At 39.9% G+C, this 24452-nt stretch overlaps 1 protein-coding gene and 1 non-coding gene across 2 annotated transcripts in view; both read right to left on the bottom strand.

Annotated features, from left to right (window-relative positions):
* Nucleotides 1-1334: 1334 nt before the first annotated feature.
* USP34 (ubiquitin specific peptidase 34) overlaps nucleotides 1335-24452 on the bottom strand; it is a 265701-nt gene continuing 242583 nt past the window's right edge. Inside the window, exons 73-80 of the mRNA XM_049784720.1 lie at nucleotides 22726-22830; nucleotides 22483-22607; nucleotides 20815-20938; nucleotides 6468-6547; nucleotides 3932-4072; nucleotides 3699-3842; nucleotides 2935-3094; nucleotides 1335-2572 (exon numbers count right to left, since the gene is read on the bottom strand). Of these exons, the coding sequence (XP_049640677.1) occupies nucleotides 1965-2572; nucleotides 2935-3094; nucleotides 3699-3842; nucleotides 3932-4072; nucleotides 6468-6547; nucleotides 20815-20938; nucleotides 22483-22607; nucleotides 22726-22830 (1487 nt within the window). The 3' untranslated portion in view covers nucleotides 1335-1964. The remainder of the gene's footprint in view (nucleotides 2573-2934; nucleotides 3095-3698; nucleotides 3843-3931; nucleotides 4073-6467; nucleotides 6548-20814; nucleotides 20939-22482; nucleotides 22608-22725; nucleotides 22831-24452) is intronic.
* Nucleotides 21392-21494, bottom strand: LOC126025303 (U6 spliceosomal RNA). The gene has a single exon (XR_007501325.1). It is a non-coding gene; the product is annotated as a U6 spliceosomal RNA (small nuclear RNA).

Here is a 24452-nt window from a genome sequence, read left to right as displayed (position 1 = left end):
CGGCCCCATTACTGATTCCTTAGTTCCTTTTTTTTTTTTTGGTCACACCTGGCAGGCTCAGGGGTTCCTCCTGGCTCTACGCTCAGAAATCGCTCCTGGCAGACTCGGGGGACCATATGGGATGCCGGGATTCGAACCACTGTCCTTGAGCATGCAAGGCAAACGCCCATGCTCTCTCTCCAGCCCTGAAACTTAAAAACTGTTTTTTGGGCCACACCCATTTGATGCTCAGGCTAAGTGCTCAGAAATTGCCCTTGGCTGGGGGGACCATATGGGACGCTGGGGGATAGAACCGCGGTTCTTCCTTGGCTAGTGCTTGCAAGGCAGACACCTTACCTCTAGCGCCACCTCGACAGCCCCGAAACTTAAAATTTTTAATGCAGCTTCCTTTTCCAGTTACCAAATAAAAAGGTGGTCATAAAATGGAGATGTAGGAACTGGCTAGACGTATGGTGTTAGTATTCATAACGGGCTCAAAAAACTTAAGTTGTTCTTTTCCTCCTTATTATGAAGTTAGTACTATATAAATTCTTTCCTAATGATAATCCTTTTTCTTCCAGAACACCATGCGACATTTGCATTGAATTGTGTCTACTCCAGGATTACACTTGGATTATAAAGGAGTTCCTTAAAGAAGAGAACATGAAATTCTGTTGGAAAAAGCATTATTTTGAAGAAAAGGTTACTGCAGTTGACCACCCTAAATGATTGAATTAGATCTTATCAGGGCAGTACTAGGTTTTGTAAGCAAAAAAGTGCCAAGTTTATATCTTCCCTTTATTCTTCTAAGAGTCTTACTTTACATGGGTAATGCAGAATGTAAAGCAGTGTTTGAATTTTTTACAACAGTCTCTACATTGAGTTAAAAACAGTAAGTAACCTGAAGTTATTAACCTTACCTGTCATTGCTGTCTCTGGGAAAATCAATTGAGTTCTGGAATACAGGTCAGTTGGTTTCCCAACTAAAGTGGTATCTTAACCAAGCTATTTTTCAGCTGTAGTTTTGTAGAACAGGAAGATCTAAACTAAAAGGCATGTTGATGCTATTCCTTTAATACTTTCAGGGTTTTTACAAATGTAGGTATCAAGCTTTTATATAATGAGAAAAACATTGGTTTGCTGGCTTCATTGTTGTGTTGCTCCTAGCCATGCTTCTTGATTGCCTCTACCTAGGTAAGTATGTTGGTAGAGACTGAGAAAAGTGTGGGATGCAAAAAAAAAAAAAAAAGAAAAAGTGTGGGATGAAATACTTTTCATGATGGGTTAGTTTTGTCCGTTAAGTATTCTCATTACTTTTATCTGAGAAGATTGAAGCAACGTATGTAGAACAAATGAAAAGTCATCACAATCAGTTTAATTAAGTGCACAGAATAGCAATCAGTCATGTCAATAAAAATAAAACAGTTATTTTTACATCAAGTGTGCTTTATTTCCTCCACAGGTATTCTGTTAAATAAAGCACCATTTATATACTGCCAGGCCACAGCTAAAGAGGATTCTTTACAGAATCAAATTTCTTGTGGTTGTTCCGTATACAAGTAAACTTAATTTTGATAATAAGAACCACAGCGATTGGAGGCAAGCTGCCTCTATTATAAGGTACAAAACTGGCACAGAGGACACCATATTATTATACACAGTAAAAATGCTGTAAGTTAAATTACATTGTACAGGGCCAGGGAACCCTGTTCCTCCCAGACAGCCATATTAAATGAAAGCCACTACAGTGAACTCTTAATTACATAAAACATATCCATTATCTGATTGCTCTTTAGAAAGTATACTTAAGATGCAAATTTTTTCATCTGGAATTCTGCCTGACCAAGAATTAAGCCTAGAAATCTATCTTGCCATTCAAGCAGAGAGCACTGGACAAACTGAAGCACAAAAACAGAAATAAGCAAAACTTATACAAACAGCTTCGGAGGGAAGGGACCTTAAAAGTAGACATGCTACATCTAATGTCAAGAAGCAGCTTGGTTTCCTTTGCCAGATATCCTTGTGACCACATGGATCGTAGATTCAATGGTCCTACACAGGGTATCTAAAATGTCGTGTTGCTGCATATGACTGAAGAGTCCTCTGGAATGGCCACAGCTAAGTGATAAAGCAGCCTCAGGGTCCTGGGAGGACAAAGTTTGACCATCACAGCTTCTCAAGTCAGGTAAGTCAGAGAGAACTGTAGAGAGAGAAGTAGAAGGAAATTCAGATTCTTCCTCAGCCAGATTTGAATCCTTGGAACAGTGGAGGTCTTTAAATTCTTTACAATCTTCAAATCTACCATTGTTGGACTGTTCTTCTGTATGCTGTGACCTGATGCTTGATATGTCTTCTGAAAACGAAGATGGTACTTCCATTCGGTATTCTTTAACAGAACTATTTTCAGGGGAAGGAAGATCTTGTTCAGTTCCTGGATCAATAATTGAGGAGTCTCTCGTCTCATTGTCTGAAGTGCTAGTTGGGGTTAGGACCTCCCTGGTTTCTGTTTTAATGTCACCGATGCAACAATCTACAGTGTGCTCCTCATCACTGCTAACTCGTCTTCTTTTAACAGGAGTCACCCCTTCATCATCTGTGAAAAAAATATAAAATTTCTGAAAGGGGTTGTTAGGATCATAGGGGGAAGTGTTTACGGGAAACTTTGTTGTTAAGACGTAAATGGAGGGGCCGGGCGGTGGCGCTAAAGGTAAGGTGTGCCTGCCTTGCCTGCGCTAGCTTTGGACGGATCGCGGTTCGATCCCCCGGTGTCCCATATGGTCCCCCAAGCCAGGAGCAACTTCTGAGCGCATAGCCAGGAGTAACCCCTGAGCGTCACCGGGTGTGGCCCAAAAACCAAAAAAAAAAAAAAAAAAAAGACGTAAATGGACATGCCTGTTGTGAAATCACTGTACTCTCTTCTCATCCTAGAAGTAATGCTAAGTCCATAATACTAACCTTTAGTTTTTCTTTCTTTGGTTTCATGCTCTTGGAGTGAGTTTCTCTGCTGCAGACATGTCCTGCATTTGCTTAAAAGCTCTTGCAGAGTTGGAATTAGAGCTGGGTTTAATTGTTTAGGAGTGTGTACTGACAGGAGCAAAGCAAGTGCACGTAGATCCTACCAAAAAAGCAGAGAACATTTCAATTCTAAAGCCAACATTTTGACACAATTGTCTACCGTTCAAGGTACATGTTTACATTTCCAAGCATCCCACCTTTTTTTCCTCTGGAATTTGTAGAATGCCAAAACCTAGAGCCAACATTATGACATTATTATAGTTCACTAATACCATTATTTTATATACTATATCACTAATTAAAGCTGAGGCCTCAAAATACTTTCTGAAATGAGAAAGAAAATGTACACAGGAATTAAAAAAAAAAAACAAAAATTCAAAGATCCAAGAAAAAGGTATTTTAGCGATCAATCCCTCACTTTGCAGGTGACGTAAACTAGCCAACTTTATAAGCGATATTTTACTAATTTGTTTTTGCTACTTATTAACTATAGACTGTGAATGAAGACATCATAGCATTTCAAAACTAAAAATAACTGTAGTGTTTAAGGACAGCTTCTTCTAAGATTATAAGCATAGTGAATATGCATTAAATTTTTTTTAAGATGTGATTTAGTTAATATATAATAAATATAAATATAAGATCAGATTTAGAGTTGATTTGAGGGAGGATCTGAAATATGCCTTCCTTTTCAAAGTTCTTACCCCATTTAAAGAAGCACTGGCTTTAGAAATTTCAACTCGGTTGGCAAAATCAGATTGTAGATTCTGGTACTGATTTATCAAGTTTGTAATAAGGGTGCTGATCAAATTGGCACAGTTTGCTTCAGAAAACACTTGACCTTGAACCTAAAAGAGATGAAAAATTTTTGCAAACGACCAACAAACACAATGAAAACAAATTTGTAAAGTTATTAACTTCCCAAAGTGCCACCTACCTTTAGAAGAAAATGTGTCATGAATGTATAGACAATGTTGTTGTTTAAAAATGTTCTTTCATCCATTAGGATACATTTTATATATTCTGCAAAAACGGGATCTTCACACAAAAGCTTGATGCAAGTTTTTGACATTGCAGACTGAATGGAGAAAAAGGAGGATGGTTGAGCACTGTACAGCTATAAAACTTAAACATGTTGCTTTTGTTATGTAACTGATTTTAAATCCTACCAGAAAGGCGGCTTTGAAAGTATTATAGCTTTCAGTTACAGCAATTATGTTCTCAATAAGATAGAGCAACTTGAACTAAAGACAGTAGAAGAAAGTGCAAAGCCTGGCAAAACTGAATGAATGCAGTTAGTTTACTGAACAACTGAAGAGGATGAGAATGCATTCAGAAAATTAGTTAATTAGAAAGTTAATCAAAACTTAGATATTTCAATTTACTTTCAAAGAGTTAAAACTTATACTTTACAATCTCATTTGCAAAAGTATTGTTTCCCACATAAACATTGCAAAGCTGAACATCATTTTTTCCTTTAATGACCTCACACAGAATTAGTGGGTCCCCAAATATTTTACTAAAATTTGGTTTTCCTGTTTTCAAATGGTAATGGCTCTTAAACAAAAGTTTTAATTAAAAAAAATGCACTGGATTTTTTTTTAAAACAGGACAAAGTTGGGGCCGGAGAGATAGCACAGCGGCATTTGTCTTGCAAGCAGCCGATCCAGGACCAAAGGTGGTTGGTTCGAATCCTGGTGTCCCATATGGTCCCCCGTGCCTGCCAGGAGCTATTTCTGAGCAGACAGACAGGAGTCACCCCTGAGCATCGCCGGGTGTGGCCCAAAAACCAAACCAAACCAAACCAAACCAAACCAAACCAAACCAAAACAGGACAAAGTTTATGTGACAAAGTTTAGAGAAAGTAAATTATGTTCAAGACCAGTCATTAGATGTGTGGGAGGACCAGAGTTTAAGTTGCCAGCTTCCTGGATTTACCAGCTTCAACCGGTCACAGCCTCTGCCAGCTGCCTATGGTTCTTTCAGGAGATGAGGCTTTTGAGGATGGTGATTTGGCTTGCTGTTAGGGAAATTGGTGGGGGTGGGGTGGAATGATAAATTCAGGTGGAATGATAAATTAGCCAAGCAAAGGGAATGATAGAATGTAGACGTAGAGAAAGTAATATAGTACAGAAACAAGGAAAAACTACCTAAAATACAAAGGGAAAAGCAAATCTGTTCCGATTTACTAAATATATCAATTCCAAACTCAACAAAGCAAATACTTTTCAGAATCCAACTATATAAATGACATCTACACTAGTGGAGCTCACTATCTGGGATGAGGAGACAACTAATTACAGAATTATGATATATTCATTAGATTGTGTATAGAGCACAACTACCACTGGGCAAAGAGGCTGGACCAGATTAAAACTATGTGGGTAAAAGTTTCTGCTAAAGATGATATAATAAACATCCTTTCTTCTGAGGATGGGCAATACATACACATACACACACACACACACACACACACACACACACACACACACACACACACACACACACACACACACACACACACACACAAATATCTGCCAGGAACCTAATTATTTTTCTTGGGAAAAAAAAGAGAACTCTTATACTTGATCCAAAGAATGAGGCAAATCTGAAAACCAATTTGATTGCTCCTCTCAGCCATTCTCCCACCTTAGTGTAACAAGCAATTATTTAGGATTAACTTTCAGATACCTAGGTTAGGAGGGCAGGAGGGTTTATTTAGTATTATTCCCAATTCTATGGTCATTACAAAAAGTACATTATTAGATCTTGAAAAAAATGACTAACATAACCCATGAGGAAAAGCTAAAGCACAGATTGCTGAATGGTGGAAGAGGGCAAAGGGCAAGTTAAGGGCGAGAGGGAGCACAGCTGGCATATGCCTTCTATTATCTCCATTTGGGACATTTTTTAGGAGAGGCACAGCTGGTAATCCTCAAGGCTTATTCCTGGTAGTGCTTGGGGAGAACACATGCAATGACAGGAGCTGACCTAGGATCAGCAACATGTAAGGCAAGGGTGTATTCTCTGGTGCTCCTGACAATTTTTTGGGGGGGAGCCCAAACCTGGCGGCACTCGGGTTATTCCTGGCTCTATGCTCAGAAATCACTCCTGGGCTCAGGGAACTATATAGGATGCTGAGGATTTAACCTGGTCAGTTGCGTGCAAGGCAAACATCCTGCTTGCTGTGCTGTTGTTCCAGTCCATCCTGTTTTATACTTTTATTACAATCCTTTTAACCGTTAAGTAATGAGAATTTCAGTTTTATAAATGTCTTATTTGAAATAAAAGTGAAGAACCTCAAAGGGCAACTAGAGTCACTATTGAGTATTATACTTTGATTGTAATTGACATACCATAAAATTCTAACCCCACACTGATTTCCAGTCAGTGTTTAACCCACTGTTCCTAAAACATGACCACATGGTCATATGATGAAAGACTAAATCATCTAAAACTCTTTTTTTCTTTACCTGAGTCTGGTATAGCTCAGTCCAAAGTTTGGGGAACAGTGCAAGATGAAGTGGCAAACCTTCATAGGCAACGAGGACACCTAATATTTGAAAAGAAATCAGGACAGGTTATAAAGTATACTGAGGTATTAAACTGCAAGTATAAGTATATAGCTACTTCTAGTCATATTGATAATTTCTATATATATGCTTTCTGTGTGTATTTTAGAAATATGTAAACTAGTTAAAGGGGAAGAATTTATTTCAATGTTTTAACCAGTGGAATATTTAGAACAAGCGATTCTTTGAAAGATTAACATTTCAAACCTCCCCAGAAGGATCTGAGAATTTTTTTTAGCCAATTCTGCTCTTTGAATATTTATAACTTTATCTGGGACTATTTATAAAGGTTACCAAAAGTGGGTCCAAAGCTTTTTTGGACTTAGATACTTGCAAAGAGAATAACTGGATTTCAGGAGGAGGGATGAACACAGTCAACAAGATGTGAAGAAAACTGTTCCTTCCTCCTTAATACCATGCTTTCCCAAAGGTTATGAAAGAGTGACGTAAACTCCAAGTCTACCAGATTCTACCTTGTTCCCAGGAGTTTCTATGGATTTAAACTCAATTATCCCACATGTCAAGCATGTCCCTAAGGAATTTGTCCCTTTTACCCTTCATACATTTGAAAGCATATAAATTGAGTATCATAGTTAAATTTTCTTTTCTTCAAACTTCTGTCCCCAGAGAAAGCTGTAACTGTGAAGGATAAATACAAACAATTGTCTTCCAGCTAAGAAAAAATTATGAGGGCTAGAGAGAGCACTTAATTCACTGATGCACACTGGAGGCCTGGGTTCTAGCCTTGTACATTCCCTTAAGTACAGAACTAGGAGTGCCCTCCTTCCCAAATAGGCACACTTTGGAAAAAACTATGGCCCAGACTTGAAGTTGTTGCAAAGAGTAAAATAGAATTAGTCTTTGTAGCCTTATGAGCCACAGTGTGAAAGCAGCCAAGACACTGAAAGATTTTAAGAATACTGAAATTATGGGCCCAGAGAAATAGCACAGCGGTGTTTGCCTTGCAAGCAGCCGATCCAGGACCAAAGGTGGTTGGTTCGAATCCCGGTGTCCCATATGGTCCCCCGTGCCTGCCAGGAGCTATTTCTGAGCAGACAGCCAGGAGTAACCCCTGAACACCGCCAGGTGTGACCCCCCCAAAAAAATAGAATACTGAAATTTGAACTTAATGTAACTTTCATGTATCATAGCATATTTAAAATGATTTTTAGATATTAAGATATGCAAAAACTAGTATTCATAAAATATGAATACATAATAGAAGATAGCTCTTCAAAGATAATTCATTGATTATGCAAAAACAAGCAGTATGCAAACAAGATATTGAGAAACAAGATTTGAGAAAATAGAGAGAGATCAGTAACATACACCAGTCATCTACATATGCCTAGAATTCCTTTTATTAGGTAAGTTGATTTGATTTTCCTGCCAAGATTAATTCCTTTGTGAAGATAGTATCCTATGGAGATGGAGGCATTTTTCCATCACAATGCTATATAATCATAGATGTTCACTAAAGGGAGGGGTTTTTATGTTGTTATATATATCTGAATTAATTACCTATAAAAGTAGACCATAAAAGAGAACATGGGGATGCTCAAAATGCTGGAGAGCATATTTTGCATGTGGGAGGTTGGGGGCTAGATCACCAGTGCTACAAGGGGTATCTCCGGGGGTGGCGGGGGTCCATGATCGAAAAAAAGTAGAGTAGGACCTGGGGAACTCTTGCCTTTTTAAATGCGATGAGGTCACTTATGGCCTACAAAGCCTGAAATATTTAATATCCAGCCACCTGTAGAGTGTAGTACTCCCTGATATATATTATTTTTTGGGGGGTAAGAGCTTCCAAAGTACTGCTTAGTAGTTTTGGGGGTCACCACTGGTGGTCCAACTGAGATGTCAGTTCAATATAAAGGCCCAAAGATGCAATACTGGCTTTGGGTCCTGTAGCAGTGAAGATGCCAGGGTTAACTGGGCTATGCCAGGGGAATATGTACTGCCAGGAGGTATATGAACCCGGGTTAGGTACATGTGAGGCACATGCCTTAACAGTTGGCCCCAGGATAGAAATATTATTGTATGGAAGCAAAATATATGTACTATGTTCTTTTTCTGTCATCATCCTTATCCCTTGTTTCCTAATCATTCCTAAACTGATCTTTATTCCTAGATTTCACAACAGACAAAAAGATTAAGAGGCCTACATTTACTATGATTACTTCTAAGTAGTACTGCGATATGGATATTTTTATTTTAAAAGTGAAGAAAACAAATAATACTGGCATCTGCTGTGCTAGATATGATAGCAAATTAACTTTCCATCAGCTTTGGGAGGAAGCATTTTATCTTCATCCTTTCCCTACCCATTTCTCTCTTTGAATGATGAAACTAAACTCAGGAATTATGTGATGCTTTGATTTATCCCACAGTGAGCAAAGAAGAATTTTCAATTCTTTCAGTACTTTTTTTTTGGTCACAACTGGTAGTGCTCCGGGAGTACTCCTGGCTCTGCGCTCAGAAATCTCTCCTAGCTGGCTTGGGGGACCATATGGGATGGAGGGATTTGAAAAACCATCTGTCCTGGATCAGCTGCTGCAAAGCAAACACTGTATCACTGTGCTATCTTTCTGGCCTCCTTTCAGTAATATTTTATTTTGGTTTGTTTTTGGTTCACACCCGGCAGTGCTCCGGGTTACTCCTGGCAGGCTCAGGGGACCATATGGGATGCCAGGAATTTGAACCACCGTCCTCCTTCTGCATGCAAGGCAAAGGCGCTACCTCCAGCCCTTTTTCAGTACTTTTAATAGGGGTGGGGTGGGGTGGGTTTGGGCCCACACCTGGCTATGCTCAGGGGTTATTCCTTGTTCTCTACTCATAAATGAATTCTGGCAGGCTCAGGAACCATATAGGAAGCCTGAGATTGAATCCGGGTCGGCTGTGTGCAAGGCAGACACTACCTGCTGTAGTATCTCCATCCCTTTCTGCAGCACTTTTATAAATCACTGCCAGTTCTTCTCGGCTCCATGACACCTGTACTGTTTACACTCATCTAGTAGTTTCTGGTGTCTCCCTGGGTGCATGCAAAGCAGACTGAAATGCAATCATCAAAAATTGAAGGTCCAAGCCTTAATCTCAGTAAATAAAACAGTCAAACCTAAAAGATACTGGTTTTTGTGCACCTAAACTTCCTTTATATGTAACTCCAAATGTCCTCAAAAATTACATATTAGTTCTTTCTGGTTGGCAGTGCTGTCGGGTGTGACCCAAAAACCAAACCAAACCAACCAACCAACAACAACAAAAAAATTGGTGTGTGTGTGTGTGTGTGAAAGTTTGTTTTCTTTTGGGACCACATCCAACTGTGCTCAGCACTTATTCCTGGCTTTACACTCTCGGATCATTCCTGGTGGGGGCTAATAATTATTTTACTGGTAAAAATGGGCTGACCTAGCCTAAAAACAATACAGGGATTAAGGCATTTGCCTTACAAATAGCTAAATCTGGCTCAATCCCCAGCATTGTATGTAACCAAGCACTTTCAAAAATAACCTTGAGCACCTCTACATATGGCCAAAGATAATACCACCCCCCCCCAGCCAAGCTGCTGGTCCTACTATAAACTATTCAGATATCTGCGCTAGTTATTTTGAAATTAAACTGATAATCAAGCCCTGATTTATAAATATAACTATTAAAAATAATAATTGCTATGCATTGGCTTGGGATAAATGGATTTCCCCTTCAGGAAGTGGTAGTTAGACTTCTGGTCTGCAATGAAGTATATCCATCATACAAAGCTAATCAGCGATATCTCCAATTAGCACATAGATGTGAAGCATGAACCAAACTTCTGATTTTTATAATTTTAATTGTGGGCATGGCTGTTTTTGGGTCACACCTGGCACTAACACTGGTGTAGTCAGAGGTGGGATGAGGAAGGGGTGACTCCCAAGCTCCTAGAGTGGTACTCAGGGACCATGTGGTAGTAGAACTGGTATGTAAAGTATGTAAACTAGTGTAAATTATATCACATAAAAATATTTTGAATTAATTACGATATATAAAACACCAAAACAAAATGTTAGTATCTTTTTTTCTTTTTGGACCAGACCTTGTAATGCTCAGAAAACACTCCTGGTGGTGCTAAAGAGATATATGGAATGATAGGATCAAACCCTGGTTAGCCTAATGCAAGGCAAACACCTCGTCTACTGTAACTTATCTGGAACCTACAGTAAATATCTTAAAAATCTTAAAAGTAAATATCTTAAAAAATCTTAAAAATAGGGCCGGAGAGATAGCAAAGCAGTAGGGCGTTTGCTTTGCACGCAGCCAATTCAGGATAGACGTTGGTTCAAATCCCAGCATCCCATCTGGTCCCCCTGTGCCTGCCAGGATTGATTTCTGAGCACAGAGCCAGGAGTAACACCTGAGTGCCATTGGGTGTGACCCAAAAAAGAAAAAAAAAGATATCAGTAATACTAGTACTTTTTCAGATTTTGCTGGTTAAAATGCTACACTGAATTATCAAAATACTATCATTTCATATGCAATACAAATTTTTCATGGCATTCAGCTGCTTTTGTTGAACTGCCATCAATTCTCATACAACTTCTCTTGCTGTCTGTCAGGTCAGACCACTATCACCTCAACAGTATTCCAACCGTCTCCCTTAGTTTACTACTTAGCTAGTGCTTAAAAATACATAACTATTATGTAATTACTTTTTTATCCACTAAGATTATCTTAAGATCTGATAAGATACAAATGACATAGTCTTTTGTTTACATTAATTAAATTTTTTTGGTATTTATTTGGGAGGAGGGTCACACCAGCGGCACTCAAGATTTACTCCTGGCTCTGCACTCAGAAATCGCTGCTGGCAGGCTTGTGGGACCATATAGGATTCTGGGAATCGAACTGAGGTCAGTCTGGTGTTGGCCTCATGCAAGGCAAAATGCACTACCGCTGTGCTATTGATCCGGTCATACATTGATTAAAATTAACTCAAAAATAAGCTTCCTTCTATTTGGTTTTGTTGTTGTTTTTGTATTGGGGCAACACGGGGGGGGGGGGCTCTTAGGGCTTACTCGTGGCAAGCTTGGTGGACCAAAAAAAAAAAAAAAAAAAACTTGGTGGACCATATGGAATGCCGGGAATCAAACCCGAGTCCACCCTAGGTTGTACGTGTGCAAGACAAATGCCCTACTGCAGTGCTATCACTCTGGTCCCAGCTTCCTTCTATTTCATATTCTCAACACTCACTAGAGCTAGTGACAATCATACTGTCATGGTGAGGCATGGAATATAAATCTATTCGCAGACTCAATAGAAATTTCTGAGCATTCTTACATAGATAACTCAACACAAAGTTCTTTATGGTAGAGTGTTAAGCACAAAGCATTATGAAAACTGATTCCACTAATATACATGGATACTTGCATGTTCTTTCTCTCACTGGCTCCATATTTAAATATGTTAAAATGCTTCATTTATCAGAACTGTTCAAGTATTAGTTCAAATTACTACATACATTTTGTACAAATCACTTGAATATACTTATCAAAAACTCTTTTGGTTTATTTTTTATTGGCCACACCCGGTGACGCTCAGGGGTTACTCCTGGCTATGCGCTCAGAAATTGCTCCTGGCTTGGGGGATTGAACCACGGTCCATTCTAGGCTAGCGCCGGCTGGGCAAGATGCCTTACTGCTCTGTGCCATTGCTCCAGACCCATCAAAAACTTTTTTTTTTGGTTTATGGGTCACACCCAGCAGCACTCAGGGGTTACTCTTGGCTCTACACTCAGAAATTGCTTCTGGCAGGTTCGGGGACCATATGGGATGCCAGGATTCAAACCACCGTACTTCTGCATGCAAGGCAAATGCCTTGCCTCCATCTATCTCTCTGGACCCTTATCAAAAACTTTTAATCAAGTCAGCATCTTCTTTTTTGTTTTTGTTTTTTTTTTGTTTTTGGGCCACACCCGGCGATGCTCAGGGGTTACTCCTGGCTGTCTGCTCAGAAATAGTTCCTGGCAGGCACGGGGGACCATATGGGACACCGGGATTCGAACCAACCACCTTTGGTCCTGGATCGGCTGCTTGCAAGGCAAACGCCGCTGTGCTAGCTCTCCGGGCCCAAGTCAGCATCTTCTTAAGTTCCTTAGTTATCTGGGACCAAGACCATGTTACATACTCCTGGATATTTCCTTGCACCTGACCATCACCGTTGTAAGGTTTTAGCTTTATACAAAGTACCATTATCCAACTGTGTAATCACAGAATCAAGCATTTTCTCATCTCAATCCATACCTCACCTCACATTTTAGCACTTCAGTTATATATAAAAAAAATAGAGGCTGAGGGAGGGACTACAGAGCATGAAAACCGGCTAAGCTTTGCAAAAGCCGGCTCCCTGAGTGTGACACCAGGTGGGGAAAATCCGCGAAAGTACACCGGCCCAGTGGGGCCCAACTGTGAAAAACTGTGAGTGTGACCTGTCTATGTCTGTCTACTGTCCTCTTGCGTGAAACTCTTGCGAGTGGGGCAAAAAGAGGCTCCAGAAACCTCGCTCGCCCAGACGCCATTTTCAGGGAGGGACTACAGAGTATGAAAACCAGCTAAGCTTTGCAAAAGCCGGCTACCTGAGTGTGACACCAGGCGGGGAAAATCCGCAAAAGTACACCGGCCCAGCGGGGCCCAAATGTGAAAAACTGTGAGTGTGACCTGTCTATGTCTGTCTACTGTCCTCTTGCGTGAAACTCTTGCGAGTGGGGCAAAAAGAGGCTCCAGCGGAGCACGGCCGCTCCGCTTCGCTACGTGGCCGTGCACTCTTTCTAAGGAAAGATCTCCATTGCAACAAGAAGGAAAAATCACACTAAGAACGGCGCTATATCACAGAAGCAAACATTTCTCTCCGGACTGTCTTCTCTGTTGCATGCTCGGGCCTAAGATTTGACCCAGTGTGAGGCTTCATCCACGGAGGACTCCCCTCCCTTAAAGGCAAGTCAGCCCATCCAGAAAGGGAGGAGCCAGAGGAGTGTGCTGCCTGCATCATATAGACAATGAATACCACCACAACACGTAGAAAAACCCACAATACAAGTGTGACAATGGGGAAACAATGCAGGCCAGCATCAGACATAGAGAATGAAGATGACAATTCTGAGGACCAGATAATGACCAACCAACTAATCAACCTCTCAGATAAGGACTTTAGACTAGCAATATGGAAGATGCTCAACGGACTCCAAGAAACCATGGATCGAGTTGAACAGAACACTAATAAGAACCAAGAAAATAAGAAGACAGAAATCACAAAACTCCAAACTGAAATAACATGTCAACTAACAGGACTGAAAAAGTCAGTAAACAAAGTGAATGACAAAATGGATAAGCTCTGGGACAGGGTATCAGAAGCTGAGAATAGACTTGGTGCTGTGGAAGATGAGATACATAACAAATCCATACAGCAGGAGAGATTGGACAAAAAACTTAAAGCAAATGAGCAGACAATGGAAAAATTAGTCAAAGAATGGGAACAGATGAAAATAGAAGTCTATAAGATCAACAGAAACAACTTAAGAATCATTGGAGTCCCAGAGACCCAGGAAGAAAGTTTTCAGGAAGAATCAACGGTCAAGAACATCATTAAAGAGAAACTTCCAGACCTAAAGAATATATGTGATCAAATCCTGCATGCCCGAAGAGTACCAACCAAAAGAGACCCCAGAAAAACCACCCCAAGACACATCCTAGTCACAATGACAAATCCCACAGATAGAGACAGAATTCTGAAAACAGCAAGATCAAAAGGGGAAATCACATTCAAGCAAGCTTCCCTGAGATTTACATGAGACCTGTCACCAGAAACACTCAATGCCAGAAAGCAGTGGTGGGATATTGTGACAAGACTGAATGAAATGAATGCTTCACCCAGAATACTATACCCAGCAAAAATCACTTTCCGGTTTGATGGAAGAATACATGGCTTCACAGACAAAAAACAGCTCAGAAACTTCACAGACACAAAACCAGTCTTAAGAGAAAAACTGAAAGACCTAATCTAAGACAAGACTACCCAAAAGACACACCAAATTTTGAAATAAAGATGGTGTTAAATCCCAGGACAATTCTTTCTCTCAACGTCAATGGACTAAATGCACCAGTTAAGAGACACAGAGTGGCTAAATGGATCAAAAAACTCAATCCAACCTTCTGCTGCCTACAAGAAACACACCTGAATAGTCAGAACAAACATAGACTCAAAATAAAAGGCTGGAGAAAACTTACCCAAGCAAACAACACCCATAAAAAAGCTGGAGTGGCCATACTAATATCAGATAATGCAAACTTTATACTCAGGAAGGTTGTAAGGGACAAAGATGGACATTTTATATTAATCAAGGGGTACGTAGAGCAGGAAGAATTCACTCTCCTAAACATATATGCACCGAATGAGGGGCCAGCAAAATATTTAATACAACTGTTGACAAATCTGAAAAATAATATCAACAACAACACAATAATTGTGGGGGACCTTAACACGGCTTTGTCAACACTGGATAGGTCAACCAGACTGAAACCCAACAAGAATATACTAGACCTGAGGAGAGAAATGGAAGAAAGAGGCCTAGTGGATATATATAGGACACTCCATCCCCAGAAACCTGGATACACATTCTTCTCCAATGTACATGGGACATTCTCCAGGATAGACTACATGCTGGCACATAAAACATACCTCCATAAGATCAAGAGGATAGAAATTTTGCAGACTACCTTCGCTGACCACAAGGCTCTGAAATTATTTGTGAACTCCAAAGGGACTCAGAAGAAACACTTTAACACCTGGAGGTTAAACAGCCTCATGCTCAATAACCAGTGGGTCCGAGATGAAACCAAGGAGGAAATAAAAAGGTTCCTGGAAACAAATGACAATAAAGACACAAACTATCAGAACTTATGGGACACAGCAAAAGCAGTACTGAGAGGAAAATTTATAGCTTTGCAAGCACACATCAGGAAGGAAGAAGGAGCTTACCTGAGTAGCCTAATGACACAGCTAATAGAACTAGAAAATGCTCAACAAAAGGACCCAAGAATAGGAAGACAGAAGGAAATAACAAAGCTGAGAGCAGAAATCAACAAAGTGGCAACTCAAAAAACAATCCGAAAGATCAACAAAAGCAGAAGTTGGTTCTTTGAAAAAATAAACAAGATTGATAGACCACTGGCAAACCTAACAAAGAAAGAGAGAGAGAGAGAAACTTGATAACTCGTATCAGGAATGAAAAAGGAGAGATCACTACTGATATGACAGAGATTCAAAGGGTAATCAGAAACTACTTTGAAAAACTCTACGCCACTAAAAATGAGAACCTGGAAGAAATGGATAAATTCTTGGACTCTTATAATCTTCCACGGTTGAAGGAAGAGGATGTAGCATATCTAAACACCCCCATCACCATTGATGAAATTAAAACAGTAATCAAATGTCTGCCGAAAAACAAAAGCCCAGGTCCAGATGGATTCACTAATGAATTCTATCAAACTTTCCAAGAGGAACTACTGCCAATCTTGGCAAGACTCTTTCATGAAATTGAACAAACAGAAACACTTCCAAATAGCTTTTATGAAGCCAACATCACCTTGATACCTAAACCAGACAGAGACGCTACCAAAAAAGAAAATTACAGACCAATATCACTGATGAATGCAGATGCAAAGATCCTCAACAAAATCCTGGCAAATAGGATTCAATGCCTCGTTAAAAAGATCATCCACTACGATCAAGTAGGTTTCATCCCAGGAATGCAAGGATGGTTTAACATCCGTAAATCTATCAACATAATACACAACATCAATAACAAGAAAAATAAAAACCACATGATCATATCAATAGATGCAGAGAAAGCATTTGATAAGGTCCAACACCCATTCTTGATCAAAACTCTCAGCAAGATGGGAATGGAGGGAACCTTTCTCAATATAGTGAAGGCCATCTACCACAAGCCAGTGGCAAATATTATCCTCAACGGAGAAAAACTGAAAGCCTTCCCTCTAAATTTTGGTACAAGACAAGGCTGTCCTCTCTCACCACTCCTATTCAACATAGCACTGGAAGTACTTGCTATAGCGATTAGGCAAGAAAAAGATATCAAGGGAATCCAGATACGAAAGGAAGAAGTCAAGCTCTCACTGTTTGCAGATGACATGATACTCTACTTAGAAAACACTAAAGACTCTATCAAAAAGCTTCTAGAAACAATAGACTCATATAGCAAGGTGGCAGGCTACAAAATTAACACACAAAAATCAATGGCCTTTCTATACACCAATAGTAATAAGGATGAAATGGACATTAAGAAAACAACCCCTAGGGGCCGGGTAGGTGGCGCTGGAGGTAAGGTGTCTGCCTTGCAAGCGCTAGCCAAGGAAGGACCGGGGTTCGATCCTCCGGTGTCCCTATGGTCCCCCCAAGCCAGGGGCGATTTCTGAGCACTTAGCCAGGAGTAACCCCTGAGCGTCAAACGGGTGTGGCCCAAAAACCAAAAAAAAAAAAAAAAAAAAAGAAAACAACCCCATTCACAATAGTGCCACACAAACTCAAATATCTTGGAATCAACTTGACTAAATATGTGAAGGACCTATACAAAGAAAACTATAAAACTCTGCTCCAAGAAATAAGAGAGGACACACGGAAATGGAAACGCATACCCTGCTCATGGATTGGCAGGATTAACATCATCAAAATGGCAATACTCCCCAAGGCATTATACAGATTTAATGCCATCCCTCTAAAGATACCCATGACATTCTTCAAAGAAGTGGATCAGACACTTTTGAAATTCATTTGGAACAATAAACACCCTCAAATAGCTAAAGCAATCATTGGGAAAAAGAATATGGGAGGAATTACTTTCCCCAACTTTAAACTGTACTACAAAGCAACAGTTATCAAAACAGCATGGTATTGGAATAAGGATAGTTCCTCAGATCAGTGGAATAGGCTTGAATACTCAGAAAATGTTCCCCAGACATACAACCACCTAATTTTTGATAAAGGAGCAGGAAATACTAAATGGAGCAGGGAAAGCCTCTTCAACAAGTGGTGTTGGCACAATTGGATAGCCACTTGCAAAAAATTGAACTTAGACCCCCAGCTAACATCATGTACGAAGGTAAAATCCAAATGGATTAAAGACCTCGATATCAGCCCCCAAACCATAAGATATATAGAACAGCACATAGGCAAAACACTCCAGGACATTACAGGCATCTTCATGGAGGAAACTGCACTCTCCAAGCAAGTGAAAGCAGAGATTAACAGATGGGAATATATTAAGCTGAGAAGCTTCTGCACCTCAAAGGAAATAGTGCCCAGGATACAAGAGCCACCCACTGAGTGGGAGAAACTATTCACCCAATACCCATCAGATAAGGGGCTAATCTCCAAAATATACAAGGCACTGACAGAACTTTACAAGAAAAAAACATCTAACCCCATCAAAAAATGGGGAGAAGAAATGAACAGACACTTTGACAAAGAAGAAATACACATGGCCAAAAGACACATGAAAAAATGTTCCACATCACTAATCATCAGGGAGATGCAAATCAAAACAACGATGAGATACCACCTCACACCACAGAGAATGGCACACATCACAAAGAATGAGAATAAACAGTGTTGGCGGGGATGTGGAGAGAAAGGAACTCTTATCCACTGCTGGTGGGAATGCCGTCTAGTTCAACCTTTATGGAAAGCGATATGGAGATTCCTCCAAAAACTGGAAATCGAGCTCCCATACGATCCAGCTATACCACTCCTAGGAATATACCCTAGGAACACAAAAATACAATACAAAAACCCCTTCCTTACACCTATGTTTATTGCAGCACTATTTACCATAGCAAGACTCTGGAAACAACCAAGATGCCCTTCAACAGACGAATGGCTAAAGAAACTGTGGTACATATACACAATGGAATATTATGCAGCTGTCAGGAGAGATGAAGTCATGAAATTTTCCTATACATGGATGTACACGGAATCTATTATGCTGAGTGAAATAAGTCAGAGAGAGAGAGAAAAACGCAGAATGGTCTCACTCATCTATGGGTTTTAAGAAAAATGAAAGACACCCTTGTAATAATAATTTTCAGACACAAAAGAGAAAAGAGCTGGAAGTACCAGCTCACCTCAGGAAGCTCACCACAAAGAGTGATGAGTTTAGTTAGGGAAATAACTACATTTTGAACTGTCCTAATAATGAGAATGTATGAAGAAAATAGAGAGCCTGTCTAGAGTACAGGCGGGGGTCGGGTGGGGCGAAGGGAGACTTGGGACATTGGTGATGGGAATGTTGCACTGGTGATGGGTGGTGTTCTTTACATGACTGAAACCCAAACACAATCATGTATGTAATTAAGGTGTTTAAATAAATTAAAAAAAAATAGAGGCTGGAGAGATAGCATGGAGGTGAGGTGTTTGCCTTGCATGCAGAAGAACAGTGGTTCGAATCTTGGCATCCCGTATGGTCCCCCGAGCCTGCCAGGAGTGATTTCTGAGTGTAGAGCCAGAAGTAACCCCTGAACGCTGCCGGGTGTGACCCAAAAACAAACAAAAAAAAAAATTAATTGGGCTGGAGTGATAGAAAAGAGGGTAGGGTGTTTGTCTTGGTCAACCCAGGTTTGATCCTCAGCATCCCATATGGTTCCCTGAGCGCTGCCAGAAATGATTCCTGAGCACAGAACCAGGAGCAACCCGAGAACCGCTGAGTGTCACGCACCTCCCCAATCCAAAAACAAAACCAAACTAAAACAGGAGCCAGAGTAATAGCACAGTAGGTAGGCATTTTCCTTGCATGCAGCCGACCTGGGTTTGAACCCATTATCTCATATGGTCACCTGAGCTTGCCAGACATAACCCTTGAGTACTGCTGAGTGTAGCTCCCCCAAACAAAACAAACACAAACTCAAAATCAACTAATGATAATGGTAGAATATTTTTCCAAATCTAAAGATGCTCTTATCACTTACCAGTAAGATGGTTTTTCTGAAGATGAATAAACCCTGACAGCTGTTAACACTTCCTTCTCTTAGACAAAAAATCATTTTAGGTATATAATAGATTAAAATATTTTCCACAGAAAAAAGGGGATTTTGGGGGCCAGAGAAATAGCATGGAGGTAGGGCATCTGCCTTGCATGCAGAAGGATGGTGGTTCAAATCCTAGTATCCTATATAGTCCTTGGAGCCTGCTGGAGCCATTTCAAGCGTAGAGCCAGGACTAACCCCTGAGTGCTGCTGGGTGTGAGCCCCCCCCCCCAAAAGAGGGGGGGATTATGACTCAGAAGCACCCCAGGTGGGGTGGTGGTTTCTTAATCTGGTGTGGTGGTTCCTTGAGTATTTCACTTTCCATGCAACAAAACTCTAGAATATTAGAAGGGGTGCTGTGATTTCTTAAAGAAGGAAGCCAAGGGGTCGGAGTGGTGGTGCAAGCGGTAAGGCATTTGCCTTGCATCCGTCTAACCTAGGATGGACCACAGTTTGATTCCACAGTATCCCATATGGGCCCCCAAGCCAGGATAACTCGAGCGTCACAGGTTGTGGCCCAAAATAAATCGGGGGGGGGGGGGGGAGGAGCCAAGATTTAGGAAAAACAATCTGGGAAATCTAGGAGGGTTAAATGTCTTTACAGATTGGAAGTCAAGGAACTCTTTTATCCCTTTCATAATTCACTTATTTACCATATCTTCCATTTCAAAGCTCCACACTTCTAACTCACCTCTCTATTTTATAAGATTTACCTCCTAGTTACTCATATATGCACCTCTGCTTCACCCTCAAAAGCATATTCATCTTGCTTTTGGCTTTGCCAGCTCCAAAGAGCTGGCACAGATTTGATGAGATCTTGTCTCATCAAATGCTAAGGGGCAGGTCCATCTTTAATCCTGCCTTCCTAAGTACAGCAGTGTTTGTGATTCCCCGCCCCCCCCCAATTCTGCTGGATAGATGGAGGAGGACTTGGGCATTCTATGTAAAAAAGTGATCAGCCCTATTCCATACTCCTTCATAGGCCAGCTGAAAATCCAGGTAGAACTATTCAATGGAAACCAGTAAGTTGGTATTTTCTTAATAAAAACAAAGATGTTCCCAAGACTATTATTTTAAACATTGACTTTTAAAAAAGAAAAAAGATCTTTTTATTCACCCCCTTCCTGAATGGCTACGGGCTTAAAATAATTCAATGGAATTTACTGCTCATTTTTTATACTTACTCAGCTTAACTAATGTTTCAGTAAATTTTTCACAGTTGATTGCAACTCGGCATAATAGATGGATGAATTGATGATAAGAAAAGAAGTAGTCTAGCAGCATACGATCATAAACGTCATCTTTGCCCTGAAGGTTAAAGATGATAAAATGGTTGCACTTAAATTGTATAATAAATTAGAGAGCATATTTTGTGCAAATGTAATAAGCTTAACTAAATTGCTTATTAAATATTTAAATTATATAAGAACCTAGTTTTAAATTCCAATTTTCTAGAATGTGATAAAAGTTTAAATCGTCCCAAGTTTAATTCAGTGTGCTATTAAAATTACCCATTATTTTGGTGTGCTTTAATAAGGTTAAATTACTGTATAATTTTAAAATGTTGACTTTAGCTATAGACAAATTCTGAACAAATTAAATTTGACTTTTAAAATAAATTACAAATTATTCCATAGTGATTACTATTGCACAAATTATTTTAATTTCTTTTTCTAAGGAAGCTTATTCAACCTTCTAACATCTGGTATTGTTCCTTTTTAAAAAAATTAAATAAATTCTCTAATTGAATTACCATGAAATAAAAATATAGAATGCTTCATGAACTTGTGTTATCTTTGTGCATGGGCCATGATAATCTCTGTATTGTTCCAATTTTTAGTATATGTGTTTCCAAAGTTAACACTGTATAAATTATATTTTATCTTAGTAAGGATTTCTTAAATATATTCTCAGATCCAAAGATAGCGTGAATGCGGTAGGATAATGATAGTTCATTTTAAAAATGTTGAAGCTAAGGTAAATTTTTGTGTCCTCTATATCGTTGTTCTATACTTTAGAATTAGCATTATTTTATAATAACTGTTAGAAAAAATGTATAGGTCAAACTACAAATGATAAATGTATCTTAATCTGTGATTAAGAAGGGCACAAGAAATTTGATTATATGGCCAAACTTAACCAATAATAAAGTACTAACTTGACTTTTTTTTTTTTTTTGGTTTTTTGGGCCATACCCGGTAATGCTCAGGGGTTACTCCTGGCTATGTGCTCAGAAGTTGCTCCTGGCTTGGGGGACCATATGGGACGCCTGGGATCGAACCGCGGTCCGTCCTAGGCTAGCGCAGGCAAAGCAGGCACCTTACCTTTAGCGCCACCGCCCGGCCCCCTAACTTGACTTTTTAAGTTTAGACCTATAATCTGGTGAAAATTCTGCTTAGTGACAAATAGTTAGGATTTCCTATTAAATGGGGCTGGAGCAGCGGGACAAGCAGTAAGGTGTCTGCCTTGCCCGCGCTAACCTAGGATGGACTGCGGTTCAATACCCCGGAGTCCCATATGGTCAAGCGATTTCTGAGCACATAGCCAGGAGTAACCCCTGAGTCTCACCAAATATGGCCCCAAACCCAAGAACCAAAAAAAAAAAAAAAAAAAAAAAAGATCCTATTAGAGTATTTTTTGGTAGGGTAAAAAACTTACTACTTGGGCTTATTGTTGATTTTGTAAATATCCAACCAAAATTTCAGAGCACTAAAAGGAAAAAATCCAAATGAGTCTAATCTTAGGATCCACAAAAATGGGCATTTAAATCTAATGTATTCATAAGTGCCAGAGGAGAAATTTCAAATTACTGTGTACTATAAAAACACGGTTTTCCTGGCATCCCAACATACCTTACTGGTTTCCACCATTGTGGGCAAGAGGCACATATTGAGTTCAGGGCGCGGAGGCCGAATATTGCTTTTCCCTCCTATTAGCTTGATATTTTCTCGACAAGGGAAATAAGGTCCAAGAGACACTAAGACATTAAAAATGTACAATAAGAATACATAATAAAAAAATAAAACTCCATCTTTCAGTGTGCAGAAAGATTAAATGCCAACCATATTCAAGTGCTGTACGATGTGAATACATACTTGGTATATTACTATGATGATAAGTACAATGGTTGTGCTGTAGAAATGGAACCAGAGTGTGAAGAAAGTCATGGGGGCTCAAAAGCACAAGTTCCTTGAGGACATCTGAAAATCAAAGGACAATCTGGGCATTAAAAATTAAAGTATATTTCTGCTACTTTCAAACACAAACCTTATGGGACTGACTGTAATGTGGGAGTGAATAGTTTTAATGAGTATAAAAATTAAGTTCCTGATACTTTTGGGATATTTCCAAGTCTGGAAAACCAGGATTACTCGATATAATAGGGCCATCATTTGGAAACTAAGTTGAAAATAATTAGTGTTTGAAACATTTTTTAAATTGGTACTAGAAAGAAAAGAGAAAAAAAAAAACTAAAGAAAAGAAAAAAATATTGGACTAGAGGGCCCGGAGAGATAGCACAGCGGTGTTTGCCTTGCAAGCAGTCAATCCAGGACCAAAGGTGGTTGGTTCGAATCCTGGTGTCCCATGTGGTCCCCCATGCATGCCAGGAGCTATTTCTGAGCAGCCAGGAGTAACCCCTGAGCATCACCGGGTGTGGCCCAAAAACCAAAAAAAGACTAGAATGAAATCCAGGCTTCCTGTAGGTAAAACATGTGCTATCTCTTTAGTTCAGGGGGTCTCTAACGGCCCGCGGGCTGTTTGCGGCCCTCTGTACAACATTTTGTGGCCCATATTGCAGTATTCGCAATTATTTGCTTACTGAATAATCGCAATAAAAATCACATTAGTAAGAAAAAAATCGCATTAAACATTCATATACCCTGAGCAGTTCGGTTCGGGGTATGCAAATGTTTAATGCGATTTTTTTTTCTTACTAATGCCATTTTTTATTGTGAATATTCGGTAAGTGAAATCCCTTATGTGGCCCTGCCTCAACCCGACTTTGCCTCCTGTGGCCCCCAGGTAAATTGAGTTTGAGACCCCTGCTTTAGTCCCTGTCTTAATTATTATTCTTTTTTTATTTTCAGGTCACACCAGCGGTGGATAAAGGATTATTTTTTTAAATGCCCTGAATTAAAAAAAAAACATAAATCTATTTTTTTTTTTTTTTTTTGGTTTTTGGGGCCACACCCAGTGTTGCTCAGGGGTTACTCCTGGCTGTCTGCTCAGAAATAGCTCCTGGCAGGCACGGGGGACCATATGGGACACTGGGATTCGAACCAACCACCTTTGGTCCTGGATCAGCTGCTTGCAAGGCAAACGCCGCTGTGCTATCTCTCCGGGCCCATAAATCTATTTTTAATATATTTGTATGTCTTTATAACTTGACCAAAGTAATTTAGAAAATATCTGAGGTTCAAAATTCTTTGGCTTTGATACTCTTAATTTACCTTTAATTTTTCACCCTTTGGTGCTCAGGGGCTAGACCTGGCTTACTGCTTTGGTGGTGGTTTCCACTCAAGGGATTATGGGTAGTACTGCGGATTGATTGAACCTGAGAATTCCTACAAGCCCTCCAGCATGTTGAACAATCTCTCCAATCAGATCTTAACCTACATTTTTTTTGAGGGGGGAGGAGGTGGGTTTGGGCCACACCCAGCAATGCTCAGAAATCGCTCCTGGCAGGCTCAGGGGACCATATGGGATGCCGGGGATTAAAGTCCCTGGTTAGCTGCATGCAAGGCAAACGCCCACTCCAGCCCTTTTAACCTACTTTTAATACATCATGAGCTAGACTGATTATCTTCTTCTAGGCACACTT

This window comes from Suncus etruscus, chromosome 12, assembly GCF_024139225.1.
Source record: "Suncus etruscus isolate mSunEtr1 chromosome 12, mSunEtr1.pri.cur, whole genome shotgun sequence".
NCBI classification, from domain to species: domain Eukaryota; kingdom Metazoa; phylum Chordata; class Mammalia; order Eulipotyphla; family Soricidae; genus Suncus; species Suncus etruscus.
Note: the sequence above shows the minus strand (reverse complement) of the source record. Positions and strands in the feature narration are given on the sequence as shown.